General features: G+C 46.0%; 1 protein-coding gene across 1 annotated transcript in view; it reads left to right on the top strand.

The window, feature by feature from the left end:
- Positions 1 to 16,534, top strand: part of LOC139542514 (perforin-1-like) — a 38,758-nt gene extending 22,224 nt beyond the window's left edge. The window contains exons 7-9 of the mRNA XM_071348035.1: positions 524 to 717; positions 14,861 to 15,842; positions 16,529 to 16,534. Coding sequence (XP_071204136.1) covers positions 524 to 717; positions 14,861 to 15,842; positions 16,529 to 16,534 — 1,182 coding nt within the window. The remainder of the gene's footprint in view (positions 1 to 523; positions 718 to 14,860; positions 15,843 to 16,528) is intronic.
- Positions 16,535 to 19,651: the final 3,117 nt, after the last annotated feature.

The following is a 19,651-nucleotide window of genomic DNA, read 5'->3' as shown; positions in this document are numbered from 1 at the left end:
TTTATTATTTTGGTTAGGTCAGGGTGTGACGAGGGTGGTATGTGTGTTTTTGTCTTGTCTAGGGTTTTGGTATGTCTAGGTGTGTGTGTGTAGTCTAGGCATTATGTAGGCCTATGGTGGCCTAGATTGGTTCCCAATCAGAGACAGCTGTTTATCGTTGTCTCTGATTGGGTATCCTATTTAGGTTGCCATTTTCCAGAATTGGTTTGTGGGTTATTGTCTTTGTGAAGTTGCATGTATGCACTCTTTGTTTATAGCAGTCACGTTCGTTTTGTTATTTTGTTATCTTGTTAGTTTGTTTAGTGTTCTTCGTGTTTAGTCATCTTGGATTAAAAATATGTCTTCACGTCACGCTGCACTTTGGTCTCCTCACTACTACGATCGTGACACCTGTTGAATCCTGGACACCTGTTCTTTCTTGGAGATTCTTGCCACAGGATGCAGAAATACAACCTAAAATCTGGATCTTAGGTTATATGTTATATATCAATTAATATGTTAACATTTTGTTCAAAATACAAAGGAGGCTGTCCAGGATTACCTGAAGGAGAACACCCTCCCAGACAGCACCGGGGAACTGTCCTGTGGGGATCGTTACTCTAATCTGGACTCAAACTGCTGCCTCAGGAATGTCTCGCAGGGAAGACTGGTGGTGACGGTGGTCAGAGCCTGGGAACTTTATGGAGACTATTATTGGATAGCGGGAGACACTGACGGGTATGTGATGTTATTGCACAATTTCTGTCCTCTGCAGAGTTGTAGTGGAGGCTAAACACAAGTAAACCGTTTTTAACCCATCTATCGAGCAACAAGTTTATTGCAGTTTAACCTTTTGTCAATAGGGGGGCGCTATTTTCACTTTGTAAAAAATCATGCCCAAATTAAACTGCCTCGTACTCTATTCTTGCTCGTATAATATGCATATTATTATTACTATTGGATAGAAAACACTCTCAAGTTTCTAAAACCGTGTCACGATCGTGTGGCGGATTGACGGACCAAAACGCAGCAGTTGGAAAATAAGCCATCTTCTTTTATTTTACACCACGAAGATGAACACGACACAAAAACACTTTAACAAAACAACAAAATAACAAAACGACCGTGAAGCTACAAACGTTGTGCACTTACACACACTGGCTACAAACGTTCTTACATAGACAATTACCCACAACCAATGAGAGCCTATGGCTACCCTAAATAAGGCTCCCAATCAGAGACAACCGAAATCAGCTGTCTCTAATTGGGAACTCATTCAGGTAACCATAGACTCTCCTAGATAACTAACCAACATAGACAACGCTAGACATATACACTCAACACAAAACCATCTACTACACCCCATAACCCCTTTACCAAATAAACACCCAAAACCAACAAAACATAAACATTCCCCATGTCACACCCTGACCTAACTAAAATAATCAAGAAAACAAAGAATAATAAGGCCAGGGCGTGACATAACCCCCCCCTTGAGGCGCGAACTCCGGGCGCACCATACACAGTCTAGGGGAGGGTCTGGGTGGGCTTCCATCCACGGTGGCGGCTCCGGCTCTGGTCGCGGTCCCCACGTCACCACAGTACCTAAACACCTCCTAGGCTTCCTCCAAACGACCCCCCTCCACCTTAACCCCATTGCATTCAGGGGCAGTTCCGGACTAAGGGGCAGTACCAGGGTAAGAGGCAGTACCAGGGTCAGGGGCAGTACTAGGGTCAGGGACAGTACCAGGGTCAGGGGCAGCACCAGGGTAAGGGGCAGCACCAGGGTAAGGGGCAGCACCAGGATAAGGGGCAGCTCCGGACTGAAGAATGGCAGCTCCGGACTGAGGGACTGCAGCTCCGGACTGAAGGACTGCAGCTCCGGACTGAGGGATGGCCCATGGCTGGCTGACGGATCTGGCTGCTCATGGCTAGCTGACGGATCTGGCTGCTCATGGCTAGCTGACGGATCTGGCTGCTCTCATGGCTAGCTGACGGATCTGGCTGCTCATGGCTAGCTGACGGATCTGGCTGCTCATGGCTAGCTGACGGATCTGGCTGCTCATGGCTAGCTGACGGATCTGGCTGCTCATGGCTGGCTGACTGATCTGGCTGCTCCTGTCTGGTTGGCGGCTCTGGCAGATCCTGTCTGGTTGGCGGCTCTGGCAGATCCTGTCTGGTTGGCGGCTCTGGCAGATCCTGTCTGACGGACGGCTCTAGCGGCTCCTGTCTGGCTGGCGGCTCTAGCGGCTCCTGTCTGGCGGACGGCTCAGTGGGCTCATGGCAGACGGGCGGCTTTGCAGGCTCATGGCAGACGGGCGGCTTTGCAGGCTCATTGCAGACGGATGGCTCAGATGGCGCTGGGGAGACGGATGGCTCAGATGGCGCTGGGGAGACGGATGGCTCAGATGGCGCTGGGGAGACGAGCAGTTCAGTCATCGCTGTGCAGACGGCAGACTCCTGCCGGCTGAGGCGCACTGTAGGCCTGGTGCGTGGTGCCGGGGGACTGGTGGCACCGGGCTGGGGACACGCATCTCAGGGCTAGTGCGGGGAGCAGGAACAGGGCATACTGGACCCTGGGGACGCACATTAGGCCTAGTGCGTGGGGCCGGAACTGGTGGTACCGGACTGGGGACACGCATCTCAGGGCTAATGCGGGGAGCAGCAACAGGATGCACAGGACTCTGGAGACGCACAAAAGGCTTAGTGCGTGGTGCCGGAATTGGTGATACCGGGCTGGAGACACGCACCATAGGACGAGTGCGTGGAGGAGGAACAGGGCTCTGGAGACACACTGGAAGCCTGTTACGTGGTGTAGGCACTGGTGGCACTGAACTGGGGCGGGGAGGTGGCGCCGGAAATACCGGACCGTGCAGGCGTATTGGCTCCCTTGAGCATTGAGCCTGACCAACCTTACCTGGTTGAATGCTCCCCGTTGCCCGACCAGTGCGGGGAGGTGGAATAACCCGCACCGGGCTATGTAGGCGAACCGGGGACACCATGCGTAAGGCTGGTGCCATGTAAACCGGCCCGAGGAGACGCACTGGTGGCCAGATATGTAGGGCCGGCTTCATGACATCCGGCTCAATACTCAATCTAGCCCTGCCAGTGCGGGGAGGTGGAATAACCCGCACCGGGCTATGCACACATACAGGAGACACCGTGCGCTCTACTGCGTAACACGGTGTCTGCCCGTACTCTCGCTCTCCACGGTAATTACAGGGAGTAGGCGCAGGTTTCCTACCTGACCTCGCCACTCTCCCTTTAAGCCCCCCCCAAAGAATTTTTTTGGGTTTTCCCACAGGCTTCCTACCGCTTCGTCGTGCTGCCTCCATTCGCCGGTATCCCTCCTCGCACTGCGCCAGAGAATCCCAGGCGGGCTCCGGCACTCTCCCTGGGTTGATCGCCCACCTGTCGATCTCCTCCCACGTAGTGTAGCCCAGATCCTTTGTAGGTTCCCTTTCCTGTCTCCGAGCTAGCTCCTCATATCGCCGCCTCTCTGCTTTCGCTGCCTCCAGCTCAGCTTTGGGGCGGTTATATTCTCCTGGTACCTCCCGGTCTAAAATTTCCTCCCATGTCCATGAATCCTTGTATTTCTCCTGTTGCCGCTGGTCATGCCGCTTGGTCCTATGGTGGGTAATTCTGTCACGATCGTGTGGCGGATTGACGGACCAAAACGCAGCAGTTGGAAAATAAGCCATCTTCTTTTATTTTACACCACGAAGATGAACACGACACAAAAACACTTTAACAAAACAACAAAATAACAAAACGACCGTGAAGCTACAAACGTTGTGCACTTACACACACTGGCTACAAACGTTCTTACATAGACAATTACCCACAACCAATGAGAGCCTATGGCTACCCTAAATAAGGCTCCCAATCAGAGACAACCGAAATCAGCTGTCTCTAATTGGGAACTCATTCAGGTAACCATAGACTCTCCTAGATAACTAACCAACATAGACAACGCTAGACATATACACTCAACACAAAACCATCTACTACACCCCATAACCCCTTTACCAAATAAACACCCAAAACCAACAAAACATAAACATTCCCCATGTCACACCCTGACCTAACTAAAATAATCAAGAAAACAAAGAATAATAAGGCCAGGGCGTGACAAACCGTTTGAATTATATCTGTGAGTAAAACAGAACTCATTTTGCAGCAAACTTCCTGACAGGAAGTGAAAAATCTGAAATCGAGGCTCTGTTCCAGGCCCTCCCTAATCTTTTGCTTGAAATCTATTAGTATACATGCACTTTATACGCCTTCCACTAGATGTCAAAAGGCAGTGAGAGGTGGAATGGGGTGTCTAGCTTGATCTGAGGCCGAACAAAAGCTTTTGGAATGACGTGTCTGGAAATTTCATTGTCTTCGAAGGCGCGAGAAGGAACCCCAGATTGCCTTCTGAAAAGCTTTCGGTATACACGTTAGATATCTCCGGCTCTGATTTTATTTGATAGATGTGATAAAAACATCATAAAGTATTTTTTTTCAACCGAGTTGTATCAGTTTATTGAACGTTAATTGCGTCTTGCATTAAGAACTAGTGTATCTTTCATTTGCTGTACAACATGTATTTTTTAGTAAAGTTTATGATGAGTTATTTGATTAGATTAGGTGACTGTCCAAAACATCTCCGGATAATTTTGTGCATTTTGACTACGTATTCACATTGTAAAACCACGATTTGTACCGCTAAATATGCACATTTTCGAACAAAACATATATGTATTGTGTAACATGATGTTATAGGACTGTCATCTGATGAAGTTTGTCAAGGTTAGTGAATCATTTTATATCTTTTGCTGTTTTTTTGCGATCGCTACCTTTGCGGTGAATGAATGCGGTTGTGTGGTTGGCTATTGTGGTAAGCTAATATAATGCTATATTGTGTTTTCGCTGTAAAACACTTTAAAAAAAAATCTGAAATATTGGCTGGATTCACAAGATGTTTATCTTTCATTTGCTGTACACCATGTATTTTTCATAAATGTTTTATGATGAGTATTTAGGTATTTCACGTTGCTCTCTGTAATTATTCTGGCTGCTTTGGTGATATTTCTTATGGTAGCTGCAATGTAAAACTATGATTTATACCTCAAATATGCACATTTTCGAACAAAACATAGATTTATTGTATAACATGTTATAAGACTGTCATCTGATGAAGTTGTTTCTTGGTTAGTAACTAATTATATCTCTATTTGGTCGGTTTTGTGATAGCTACCTATGCGGTAGAAAAATTGTGAAAATATGCGGTTGAGTCTTTTGCTATTGTGGTTAGCTAATAGAAATACATATTGTGTTTTCGCTGTAAAACATTTTAAAAATCGGAAATGATGGCTGGATTCACAAGATGTGTATCTTTCATTTGGTGTCTTGGACTTGTGATTTCATGATATTTATATGCTAGTATTTACTTGTGGCGCTATGCTAGGCTATGCTAGTCAACTTTTTTACTGATAAGGATGCTCCCGGATCCGGGATGGTGACCAAGTAGAAGTTTACCAAGGTTAATTTAACCTTTCATTGCTACCCATCCCGGATCCGGGAGCATCCTCATCAAAAAAGCTGACTAGCATAGCCTAGCCTAACGCGACAGGGATATCATATAATATGATTTTCATGAAATCACAAGTCCAATACAGCAAATGAAAGATAAACAGCTTGTGAATCCAGCCATCATTTCCGATTTTTTAAATGTTTTACAGCGAAAACACAATATGTATTTCTATTAGCTAACCACAATAGCCAAACACACAACCGCATATTTTCACCATGTTTCTACCGCATAGGTAGCTTTCACAAAACCGACAAAATAGAGATACAATTAGTCACTAACCAAGAAACAACTTCATCAGATGACAGTCTTATAACATGTTATACAATAAATGTATGTTTTGTTCGAAAATGTGCATATTTGAGGTATAAATCATAGTTTTACATTGCAGCTACCATCAAAAATATCACCAAAGCAGCCAGAAAAATTACAGAGAGCAACGTGAAATACACAAATACTCATCATAAAACATTTTTGAAAAATACATGGTGTACAGCAAATGAAAGATAAACATCTTGTGAATCCAGACAATATTTCAGATTTTTTTTTTAAGTGTTTTACAGCGAAAACACAATATAGAATTATATTAGCTTACCACAATAGCCAAACACACAAATGCATTTATTTACCGCAAAGATAGCATTCGCAAAAACCAGCAAAAGATATAAAATTAATCACTAACCTTGAACAACTTCATCAGATGACAGTCTTATAACATCAGGTTATACAATACACTTATGTTTTGTTCGAAAATGTGCATATTTAGAGCTGCAAACCGTGGTTATACATTGTGAATATGTAGCAACATTTCCCCAGAATGTCCGGAGCTATTTTGGACACTCACCTAATCTGACCAAAGAACTCATCATAAACTTTACATAAAAATACTTGTTGTATGGCAAATGAAAGATACACTGGTTCTTAATGCAACCGCCGTGTTAGATTTTTAAAAATAACTTTACCATAACAAACAGCTTGCGTTATTGCGAGACAGCGCTCGCCAAAACGGCGGAGAATAGGAATCAACATTTTCCAAAGAAATAAGAAATAACATCATAAAATGTTCTTACTTTTGCTGAGCTTCCATCAGAATGTTGTACAAGGAGTCCTTGGTCCAGAATAAATCGTTGTTTGGTTTTAGAATGTCCTTTTCTTCTGTCGAATTCGCGCCACAATGCTAGCCAAGCTTGATAACGTTCCCATCTTCTCCCGAAGAATGGAAAACTCCAAAAGTCCCAATAAACTGTTATGCAGATGAATGAGGACCCAAAAGCGACGTAATAGTAACAGAGTCTTTATTCCAGTATAAAACAAATAATGATACTCCTGGATATAAATCAATGGAAATCCAAAACAGGAAACTGAAATCCTCTCGTCAATAGAGAGGAACGACTGGAGACGCGACCACAGACTGCAGGTCGCTTCAGGAAGGCACAGGCCGTAGCTGACATAGACACCTGCTCACACGCAGCATCTGAAGAAGGCAAAAGAACACGACAGGGCGGAACAAGACACAGGAACTGCAAACATCAAACAAGAATCCGACAAGGACAGGAGCGGAAAACAGAGGGAGAAATAGGGACTCTAATCAGAGGGCAAAATAGGGGACAGGTGTGAAAGAGTAAATGAGGTCGTAGGGAGAATGAGAAACAGCTGGGAGCATGAACGGAACGATAGAGAGAGAGAAAGAGAAAGAACCTAATAAGACCAGCAGAGGGAAGCACAGGGACAAGACATGATCAAAGACAAAACATGACAGTACCCCCCCACTCACCGAGCGCCTCCTGGCGCACTCGAGGAGGAACCCTGGCGGCAACGAAGGAAATCATCGATCAACGAACGGTCCAGCACGTCCCGAGATGGAACCCAACTCCTCTCCTCAGGACCGTAACCCTCCCAATCCACTAAGTACTGGTGACCACGTCCCCGAGAACGCATGTCCATGATCTTCCGTACCTTGTAAATAGGAGCGCCCTCGACAAGGACGGGGGGGGGGGGAGGGAAGACGAACGGGGGCGCGAAGAAAAGGCTTGACACAGGAGACATGGAAGACAGGGTGGACGCGACGAAGATGTTGCGGGAAGAAGCAGTCGCACAGCGACAGGATTGACGACCTGAGAGACACGGAACGGACCAATGAACCGCGGAGTCAACTTGCGAGAAGCTGTCGTAAGGGGAAGGTTACGAGTGGAAAGCCACACTCTCTGACCGCGACAATACCTAGGACTCTTAATCCTACGCTTATTGGCGGCTCTCACAGTCTGCGCCCTGTAACGGCAAAGTGCAGACCTGACCCTCCTCCAGGTGCGCTCACAACGTTGGACAAAAGCCTGAGCGGAGGGAACGCTGGACTCGGCGAGCTGGGACGAAAACAGAGGAGGCTGGTAGCCAAGACTACTCTGAAACGGGGACAGCCCGGTAGCAGACGAAGGAAGCGAGTTGTGAGCGTACTCAGCCCAGGGGAGCTGTTCTGCCCAAGACGCAGGGTTTCGAAACGAAAGGCTGCGTAAAATGCGACCAATCGACTGATTGGCCCTTTCTGCTTGACCGTTAGACTGGGGATGAAACCCGGAAGAGAGACTGACGGAAGCACCAATCAAACGACAGGAACTCCCTCCAAAACTGTGACGTGAATTGCGGACCTCTGTCTGAAACGGCGTCTAACGGGAGGCCATGAATTCTGAACACATTCTCAATGATGATTTGTGCCGTCTCCTTAGCGGAAGGAAGCTTAGCGAGGGGAATGAAATGTGCCGCCTTAGAGAACCTATCGATAACCGTAAGAATCACAGTCTTCCCCGCAGACGAAGGCAGACCGGTAATAAAGTCTAAGGCGATGTGAGACCATGGTCGAGAAGGAATGGGAAGCGGTCTGAGACGACCGGCAGGAGGAGAGTTACCTGACTTAGTCTGCGCGCAGTCCGAACAAGCAGCCACGAAACGACGCGTGTCCCGCTCCTGAGTAGGCCACCAAAACCGCTGGCGAATAGAAGCAAGCGTACCCCGAACGCCGGGGTGGCCAGCTAACTTGGCAGAGTGAGCCCACTGAAGAACAGCCAGACGAGTAGAGACAGGAACAAACAGAAGGTTACTAGGACAAGCGCGCGGCGACGCAGTGTGAGTGAGTGCTTGCTTTACACCTGTCTCTCAATTCCCCAGACAGTCAACCCGACAACACGCCCTTCAGGGAGAATCCCCTCGGGGTCGGTAGAAGCCACAGAAGAACTAAAGAGACGGGATAAGGCATCAGGCTTGGTGTTCTTATTTCCCGGACGATAGGAAATCACGAACTCGAAACGAGCGAAAAACAACGCCCAACGAGCTTGACGTGCATTAAGTCGTTTGGCCGAACGGATGTACTCAAGGTTCTTATGGTCAGTCCAAACGACAAAAGGGACGGTCGCCCCCTCCAACCACTGTCGCCATTCGCCTATGGCTAAGCGGATGGCGAGCAGTTCGCGGTTACCCACATCATAGTTGCGTTCCGATGGCGACAGGCGATGAGAAAAGTAAGCGCAAGGATGGACCTTATCGTCAGACTGGAAGCGCTGAGACAGAATGGCTCCCACGCCCACCTCTGAAGCGTCAACCTCGACAATGAATTGTTTAGTGACGTCAGGAGTAACAAGGATAGGAGCGGATGTAAAACGCTTCTTGAGGAGATCAAAAAAGCTCCCTGGGCGGAACCGGACCACTTAAAGCAAGTCTTGACAGAAGTCAGAGCGGTGAGAGGGGCAGCCACTTGACCGAAATTACGAATGAAACGCCGATAGAAATTAGCGAAACCGAGAAAACGCTGCAACTCGACACGTGACTTAGGGACGGGCCAATCGCTGACAGCCTGGACCTTAGCGGGATCCATCTGAATGCCTTCAGCGGAAATAACAGAACCGAGAAAAGTGACAGAGGAGACATGAAAGGCGCACTTCTCAGCCTTCACGTAGAGACAATTCTCTAAAAGGCGCTGGAGTACACGTCGAACGTGCTGAACATGAATCTCGAGTGACGGTGAAAAAATCAGGATATCGTCAAGGTAAACGAAAACAAAAATGTTCAGCATGTCTCTCAGTACATCATTAACTAATGCCTGAAAGACAGCTGGAGCATTAGCGAGACCGAACGGCAGAACCCGGTATTCAAAATGCCCTAACGGAGTGTTAAACGCCGTTTTCCACTCGTCCCCCTCTCTGATGCGTAACGAGATGGTAAGCGTTACGAAGGTCCAATTTAGTAAAGCACCTGGCTCCCTGCAAAATCTCGAAGGCTGACGACATAAGGGGAAGCGGATAACGATTCTTAACCGTTATGTCATTCAGCCCTCGATAATCCACGCAGGGGCGCAGAGTACCGTCCTTCTTCTTAACAAAGAAAAATCCCGCTCCGGCGGGAGAGGAAGAAGGCACCACGGTACCGGCGTCGAGAGAAACAGACAGATAATCCTCGAGAGCCTTACGTTCGGGAGCCGACAGAGAGTATAGTCTACCCCGAGGGGGAGTGGTCCCCGGAAGGAGATCAATACAACAATCATACGACCGGTGAGGAGGAAGGGAGCTGGCTCTGGACCGACTGAAGACCGTGCGCAGATCATGATATTCCTCCGGCACTCCTGTCAAATCACCAGGTTCCTCCTGAGTAGAGGGGACAGAAGACACAGGAGGGATAGCAGACATTAAACACTTCACATGACAAGAAACGTTCCAGGATAGAATAGAATTACTAGACCAAATTAATAGAAGAATTATGACATACTAGCCAGGGATGACCCAAAACAACAGGTGTAAAAGGTGAACGAAAAATCAAAAAGGAAATGGTCTCACTGTGGTTACCAGATACTGTGAGGGTTAAAGGTAGTGTCTCACATCTGATACTGGGGAGAAGACTACCATCTAAGGCGAACATGGGCGTGGGCTTCCCTAACTGTCTGAGAGGAATGTCATGTTTCCGAGCCCATGCTTCGTCCATAAAACAACCCTCAGCCCCTGAGTCTATCAAGGCACTGCAGGAAGCAGCCGAACCGGTCCAGCGTAGATGGACCGACAAGGTAGTACAGGATCTTGATGGAGAGACCTGAGTAGTAGCGCTCACCAGTAGCCCTCCGCTTACTGATGAGCTCTGGCTTTTACTGGACATGACATGACAAAATGTCCAGCAGAACCGCAATAGAGGCAAAGGCGGTTGGTGATTCTCCGTTCCCTCTCCTTAGTCGAGATGCGAATACCTCCCAGCTGCATGGGCTCAGTCTCTGAGCCGGTGGGTGGGAGGAGATGGTTGAGATGCGGAGAGGGGAAGCACCGTTAACGCGAGCTCTCTTCCACGAGCTCGATGACGAAGATCTATCCGTCGTTCTATGCGGATGGCGAGTGCAATCAAAGAGTCCACGCTGGAAGGAACCTCCCGGGAGAGAATCTCATCCTTAACCTCAGCGTGAAGTCCCTCCAGAAAACGAGCGAGCAACGCCGGCTCGTTCCAGTCACTGGAGGCAGCAAGAGTGCGAAACTCTATAGAGTAATCCGTTATGGATCGATCACCTTGACATAGGGAAGCCAGGGCCCTGGAAGCCTCCTTCCCAAAAACTGAACGATCAAAAACCCGTATCATCTCCTCTTTAAAGTTCTGATAATCGTTAGAACACTCAGCCCTTGCCTCCCAGATAGCTGTGCCCCACTCCCGAGCCCGACCAGTAAGGAGTGATATGACGTAAGCGATCCGAGCTCTCTCTCTTGAGTACGTGTTGGGCTGGAGAGAGAACACAATATCACACTGGGTGAGAAAGGAGCGACACTCACTCAGTGGGCTGCCCAGAGTAACATGGTGGGTTATTAACCCTAGGTTCCGGAGACTCGGAAGACCAGGAAGTAGCTGGTGGCACGAGACGAAGACTCTGAAACTGTCCAGAGAGATCGGAGACCTGAGCGGCCAGGGTCTCAACGGCATGACGAGCAGCAAACAATTCCTGCTCGTGTCTGCCGAGCATAGCTCCCTGGAACTCGACGGCAGTGTTGAGAGAATCCGTAGTCGCTGGGTCCATTCTTGGTCGGATTCTTCTGTTATGCAGATGAATGAGGACCCAAAAGCGACGTAATAGTAACAGAGTCTTTATTCCAGTATAAAACAAATAATGATACTCCTGGATATAAATCAATGGAAATCCAAAACAGGAAACTGAAATCCTCTCGTCAATAGAGAGGAACGACTGGAGACGCGACCACAGACTGCAGGTCGCTTCAGGAAGGCACAGGCCGTAGCTGACATAGACACCTGCTCACACGCAGCATCTGAAGAAGGCAAAAGAACACGACAGGGCGGAACAAGACACAGGAACTGCAAACATCAAACAAGAATCCGACAAGGACAGGAGCGGAAAACAGAGGGAGAAATAGGGACTCTAATCAGAGGGCAAAATAGGGGACAGGTGTGAAAGAGTAAATGAGGTCGTAGGGAGAATGAGAAACAGCTGGGAGCATGAACGGAACGATAGAGAGAGAGAAAGAGAAAGAACCTAATAAGACCAGCAGAGGGAAGCACAGGGACAAGACATGATCAAAGACAAAACATGACATAAACGTTGAATAAACTGATAAAACTCGGTTGAAAAAACCTACTTTACGATGTTATTATCACATGTATCAAATAAAATCAGAGCCGGAGATATTCGCCGTGTAAACCAAACGCTTATCAGAAGACAATATGGAGGTACTTCGCGCGCCTTGGTAGACAAAGGAAATTCCTGACCTGACACTCCAAAAGTTCTTGTTCGACCTCAGATCAAGCTAGACACCCCATTCCACCTTCCACTGCCTATTGACATCTAGTGGAAGGCGTATGAAGTGCATGCATATCGATAAATATAAGGCAATTGAATAGGCAGGCCCTGAAACAGAGCCTCGTTTTCAGATTTTTCACTTCCTGCATGGAAGTTTGCTGCAAAATGAGTTCTGCTTTACTCACAGACATAATTCAAACAGTTTTAGAAACTTCTGAGTGTTTTCTATCCAATAGTAATAATAATATGCATATTGTATGATCTAGAAAAGAGTACGAGGCCGTTTCATTTGGGCACGATTTTTTCCAAAGTGAAAACAACGCCCCCCTATTGACAAGAAGTTTTTAAATCATGAGGGCCATAACTGCTTTTTCAATAGAAATTCCTGATGCAGGTTATCATTTTTGTTCATTCATCTTGTTCTGGAGACAGCTCTGCAGACTGATCACTAGCTGGCACCGCCATAAAGTCATCAAATCTGATTTTAAATCTAACCCTAACCACACTGCTAAACCTAATGCATAACCCTAACATTAACCACACCACTAAACCTAATGCCTAACCCTAAACTTAAATTAAGAGCAAAAAGCCAATTGAAATTTAAAAAAAAAGCAAATTTTGACTTTGCTAGCGAAAATCACTAAGTACGGGCCTCAAGGACATGACTCATCCCAATAATAAACCTGCCTCCCAGATCATGGTTGCAGTCAATGTCATGGCGACCTTAGTTACCATAGCTCTAGCATAGCAGAAATACGTCATCAGGTCTAAAGGTCATGTTAGTTTGTCACTTTCACTAGGTTGTAGTAATGACAGTTTCAGCCACTTTCACTAGGTTGTAGTAATGACAGTTTGTCCCTTTCACTAGGTTGTAGTAATGACAGTTTCAGCTACTATCACTAGGTTGTAGTAATGACAGTTTCAGCCCCTTTCACTAGGTTGTAGTAATGACAGTTTCAGCCCCTTTCACTAGGTTGTAGTAATGACAGTTTCAGCCCCTTTCACTAGGTTGTAGTAATGACAGTTTCAGCCACTTTCACTAGGTTGTAGTAATGACAGTTTCAGCCACTTTCACTAGGTTGTAGTAATGACAGTTTCAGCTACTTTCACTAGGTTGTAGTAATGACAGTTTTGATTGAAAGCGTATCTTTAAGACATTGTCTCACATCCAGGTTTTCCCGTTAACTTGCTAAACCCCAAACCCTGGTTTACTTCATGAGGCGTTCACGGCACTATTAGCCTGTTGAACATCTGGGTTTGAAAACTCTGTTGTTTTGCTTTCTCAAAAGTGTTTTCGGGGCTGATCTGGCTTTTGAAAGGTTGGGTGCAGCTAACTTTTTTCAACTGAAGTGCCTGGCGGCTGGAGCACAGAGCAGAACGTGCAGTTCGCTATCTGGAACCCCTTCCCAATTAGCACAACCCAAATACGTATTTTGAACCAAAAATAAGTATTTTCAGTGTCTTTCGCTCATATGTTTGAGTGTAACCACTACAATTACAATGTAAGATAAACAGCAAACTACTGTATACTAATCTTGATGCTGTCGCGACTTCCGCCGGAGTCGCTCCCTCTTCTTGTTCGAGCGGCGTTCGGCGGTCGACGTCACCGGCCATCTAGCCATCACCGATCCACTTTTCATTTTCCATTTGTTTTGTCTTTGTTTTTTACACACCTGGTTTCAATTCCCCAATTACATGTTCATTATTTAACCCTCTGGTTTCCCCCATGTTTGTGTGCGGTTTGTTTTATTGTAAGGCTGTATCTGACGGCTGGTGTATTGTTACCAGGTTTTGTTATTACGCCCGTTTATTTCGTGGTACCGGTATTTTTCCAGCACCATAGTATTGTGTTTATACTGGTGTTTTTTCTTGTATTAAATACCTTGTCCACACATCTCAGCTCTCCTGCGCCTGACTTCTTTCAACAGTTACCCACAGCCTTGACAGATGCTCAAACAAGCGTGATCATTTTCCATTACAAGTATTTTATTCTCTATAGAGTGCACTACACTCTTAAAAAAAAAGGGTTCAAAACGGTTTATTTGTCTGACCCCATAGGAGAACCCTTTTTGGTTCCATGTAGAATCCTCTGTGAAAAGGCTTCAATTTTGAACTCAAAAGATTTCTACATGGAACCAAAAAGGGTTCTTCTGTCTTGTGGGGACAGCCTAAGAACCCTTTTGGATTCTAGATAGCATTTTTTTTTCTAAGAGTGTACTTTGTACACTATATAGGGAATAGGGATCCATTTGGGATCACAAGCAATATGTGCCAACTGGAGTAGCCCCTTTTCACTCATTCCACGGAGGGCCGTGTGTCTGACGGTTTTCTCTCCTCCCTTGTATTTGATTGATGAATTAAGGTCACTCATTAGTAAGGAAATCCCCTCACCTGGTTGTCTTTAGTCTTAATTGAAAGGAACTAAAACCAGTATAGACTAGGTCCTCCATGGAATGAATTTGATCGCCCTCTTGTGGCATGCCATAGTATTTGAATCTTTACAGTTTGTTTCCAACTTCCTGTTTCTCCACCTGCTACAGGTACGCTGTGGTCACCTACGGTTCCAAGTCCCATAAGACCAATGTGATTTATTCCAACAATCCTGTCTGGAATGCTACCTTTGACATGGGTCCCTTTGACAAAGACCTGAGACTAAAGGTGGTTGTCTGGGATGAAGATATTATGAATGAAAATGACAACCTGTTGCACTGTACCGTCGACCTCGAGCAGGGAACACACGGACACTGGTGTAACAAAAGCAGGGAGGGCTTTTATTTCCTGTACACCCTCACCTGTGACACTCACCTGACTGGGGACAAGTGTGAAAAATACAAACCTTCCACCCCCACAAAACACAAACCTTCCACCCCCAGAGTACACAAATCTTCCACCCCCACAGTACACAAACCTTCCACCCCCACAGTACACAAACCTTCCACCCCCACAGTACACAAACCTTCCACCCCCACAGTACACAAACCTTCCACCTCCACAACACGCAAACCTTCCACTCCCACAACACACAAACCTTCCACCCCCACAGTACACAAACCTTCCACCACCAAAACACACAAACCTGCCACCCCCACAACACACAAACCTGCCACCCCCACAGTACACAAACCTTCCACCCCCACAGTACACAAACCTTCCACCCCCACAGCACACAAACCTTCCACCCCCACAGTACACAAACCTTCCACCCCCACAACACACAAACCTTCCACCCCCACAACACACAAACCTTCCACCCCCACAGTACACAAACCTTCCACCCCCACAGTACACAAACCTTCCACCCCCACAGCACACAAACCTTCCACCCCCACAACACACAAACCTTCCACCCCCACAGGACACGAACCTTCCACCCCCACAGCACACAAATCTTCCACCCCCACAGTACACAAACCTTCCACCCCCACAACACACAAACCTTTCACCCCCACAGAACACAAATCTTTCACCCCCACAGCACACAAACCTTCCACCCCCACAGCACACAAACCTTCCACCCCCACAGTACACAGACCTTCCACCCCCACAACACACAGACCTTCCACCCCCACAACACACAAACCTTCCACTCCCACAACACACAAACCTTCCACCCCCACAGTACACAAACCTTCCACCCCCACAACACACAAACCTTCCACCCCCACAGCACACAAACCTTCCACCCCCACAGTACACAAACCTTCCACCCCCACAGTACACAAACCTTCCACCCCCACAGTACACAAACCTTCCACCCCCACAGCACACAAACCTTCCCCCCTCACAGTACACAAACCTTCCACCCCCACAGCACACAAACCTTCCACCCCCACAGCACACAAACCTTCCACCCCCACAGTACACAAACCTTCCACCCCCACAGTACACAAACCTTCCACCCCCACAGTACACAAACCTTCCACCCCCACAGTACACAAACCTTCCACCCCCACAGTACACTCTACTCCACTCTACAGTAAGAGTGTGCATCTCTTTTCTACCTTTTCTGTCCAGAGTTCAGCACTCCTATACCTATGGTTCTTTTACATCTCTGTATAATGTACCCCTCACAACACACTGGAGTAAATTCATTCCAGGCAGTGGGTGTGTTGCCTGTACAGCTCACCAGGAACCACGTTGACAACCAGGGGAATCATTAGAATATGTTTTCCCCTGGGTGGTACTCGGTGCATCTTTCTCCCCCCCAGACCTAAACAAATGACATTTTACCTTAAATTTACATGGCGGCTGTCAAACAATTAAAATACTGTATGTGTAAATATGAAAATTGATAGAGTTACTCTATAGCCACTGCTTTTAACAATTTCTTTATTCAGTCTGGACTAGATGTGGGGCAAAAGTTGACAGTGAGCGAGTTATTTAACACCCAATGCGAAGACTCACTCAAAATGTTTGATATGATTCTACTGGAGGTGAAAGTTTGAAAACCTCTAAAGTCAAAGATGTCTATGGTTTTGATAATGTGTTCTTTAAAACACATAATGATATTTAAACATCACCAATAACACATCAAATTAATCTATCCATAAACCAAGGTATCATCCCAAGGGAATGGAAGTCAGCTGCTGTTACCACCATGTTCAAGTCTGGAGATTGTTTTAAGGTCAATAATTATAGACCTAGAAGTATTTCACCAATTGTTTCAAAGGCTGCAGAGAGAGGGTAGTTGCTGAGCAATTGACTGGTCCCTTGAATACTAGTGATTTCTCATTGTAACCCATGCAATTCGGCTTCAGAGTTGGTCTTTTTGGAGAAGGTTTAAATACAAATGTGTCAAAGGTGAAGTGGTAGGAGCTGTGTTTTATATATTTTCTAAAAGCATTTGACACTGTAAATCACAGAATAATACTCTCTAATCTAGCAAAGTTAAATTTCTCCCCCAATGCTTTAAAATGGATGGATTAGTTCATCTTACTGTTAGGAATTTTGTTAATAAATAATTAAAACAATTTCTAGCTTTAGATAAAACTATAACTAATTGAACTCTGCACGCCTAGTGAAAAGAGATTTGTGTTGTGGGTTATAAAATAAGCAGAAAGGGTCGTTAAACTATGGTTGAACTGACCCAACTTAGCCCTGAGATGTTTAGTTAAGGCAGTGAGTAACTTTTTAGGTCTTCCATTATCTTGAGTTGTCTGCTAAAGTGGTAATAAATTATAGTGAGCCTTCAGGAGAATAGATTATATTGTGTGTCATGTGTGTGCGCTGGGAAGTTGGAATGAACTTTTGAACCTGTTTTATATTGGTCAGGACGAGGAGAATTATTCTGTAACCTATGATGTCATATCTTGTATATAAACTGTTGTTTATGTACAAATGGTAGCGTGCTCCGAGAATAAATACTATTATCTAATTTTAATAAGACTGTATCCTGTCTATTTTATGTTAATAAGTATCTTACAAATTCTTATAAATAGACAGATTGAATTTAATTAATGAGTACATTAGAGGAATTATTTAATTCCCTCAACACTTACAGAATACAGTGTTTGAATCAAGCAGAAAGTGTAATTGTCTGGCAACTGCACAATGGGGTCCCACAAGGATCCGTTTTAGGGCCTTTACACTTTAGCTTATACAGTGGGGAGAAGAAGTATTTGTGTTACTAATGGGTCTTTGAGACTGTGGTCCCAGCTCTCTTCAGGTCATTGACCAGGTCCTGCCGTGTAGTTCTGGGCAGATGATAGTTCTTCCTCATGATCATTGATGCCCCACGAGGTGAGATCTTGCATGGAGCCCCAGACCGATGGTGATTGATCGTCATCTTGAACTTCTTCCATTTTCTAATAATTGCGCCAACAGTTGTTGCCTTCTCACCAAGCTGCTTGCCTATTGTCCTGTAGCCCATTCCAGCCTTGTGCAGGTCTACAATTGTATCCCTGATGTCCTTACACAGCTCTCTGGTCGTGGCCATTGTGGAGAGGTTGGAGTCTGTTTGATTGAGTGTGTGGACAGGTGTCTTTTATACAGGTAACGAGTTCAAACAGGTGCAGTTAATACAGGTAATGAGTGGAGAACAGGAGGGCTTCTAAAAGAAAAACTAACAGGTCTGTGAGAACCGGAATTTTTACTGGTTGGTAGGTGATCAAATACTTATGTCATGCAATAAAATGCAAATTAATTACTTAAAAATCATACAATGTGATTTTCTGGATTTTTGTTTTAGATTCCGTCTCTCACAGTTGAAGTGTACCTATGAGAAAAATGACATACCTCTACATGCTTTGTAAATAGGAAAACCTGAAAAATCGGCAGTGTGTCAAATACTTGTTCTCCCCACTGTATATACAGGACATGCTTCATGTGTCACGGTGTTGATATATAATATGCTGATGATATTGTTATATACACATGCCGCAAGTGAATAATAATATCTGCCCAGGGACTACAGATAGACAGTTGTCTCAATCTGGCATATTTACAGAACTGTTCATTGATGTGTATTGTCCCTGTTAAATAAATATATTAATCAAACGACTGTAGTTGTTGTGTTGTACTCTCTGACTGTAGGGTTGTGCTGCAGTAACTCAGTCTGTCCTGTAGATGGCAGCACTGCTACAGCTGCAGTAACTCAGTCTGTCCTGTAGATGGCAGCACTGCTACAGCTGCAGTAACTCAGTCTGTCCTATAGATGGCAGCACTGCTACAGCTGCAGTAACTCAGTCTGTCCTATAGGTGGCAGCACTGCTGCAGCTGCAGTAACTCAGTATTTCCTATAGATGGCAGCACTGCTACAGCTGCAGTAACTCAGTCTGTCCTATAGATGGCAGCACTGCTACAGCTGCAGTAACTCAGTCTGTCCTATAGGTGGCAGCACTGCTGCAGCTGCAGTAACTCAGTATGTCCTATAGGTGGCAGCACTGCTACAGCTGCAGTAACACAGTCTGTCCTATAGGTGGCAACACTGCTACAGCTGCAGTAACTCAGTCTGTCCTATAGGTGGCAGCACTGCTACAGCTGCAGTAACTCAGTCTGTCCTATAGGTGGCAACACTGCTACAGCTGCAGTAACTCCTACTGTCCTATAAATGGCAGCACAGCTACAACTGCAGTAACTCAGTCTGTCCTATAGGTGGCAGCACAGCTACAACTGCAGTAACTCAGTCTGTCCTATAGATGGCAGCACTGCTACAGCTGCAGTAACTCAGTCTGTCCTATAGGTGGCAACACTGCTACAGCTGCATTAACTCAGTCTGTCCTATAGGTGGCAACACTGCTACAGCTGCAATAACTCAGTCTGTCCTATAGGTGGCAGCACTGCTACAGCTGCAGTAACTCCTACTGTCCTATAAATGGCAGCACTGCTACAGC

The sequence above is a fragment of the Salvelinus alpinus genome, chromosome 2 (assembly GCF_045679555.1).
Source record: "Salvelinus alpinus chromosome 2, SLU_Salpinus.1, whole genome shotgun sequence".
Lineage (NCBI taxonomy): Eukaryota > Metazoa > Chordata > Actinopteri > Salmoniformes > Salmonidae > Salvelinus > Salvelinus alpinus.
Note: the sequence above shows the minus strand (reverse complement) of the source record. Positions and strands in the feature narration are given on the sequence as shown.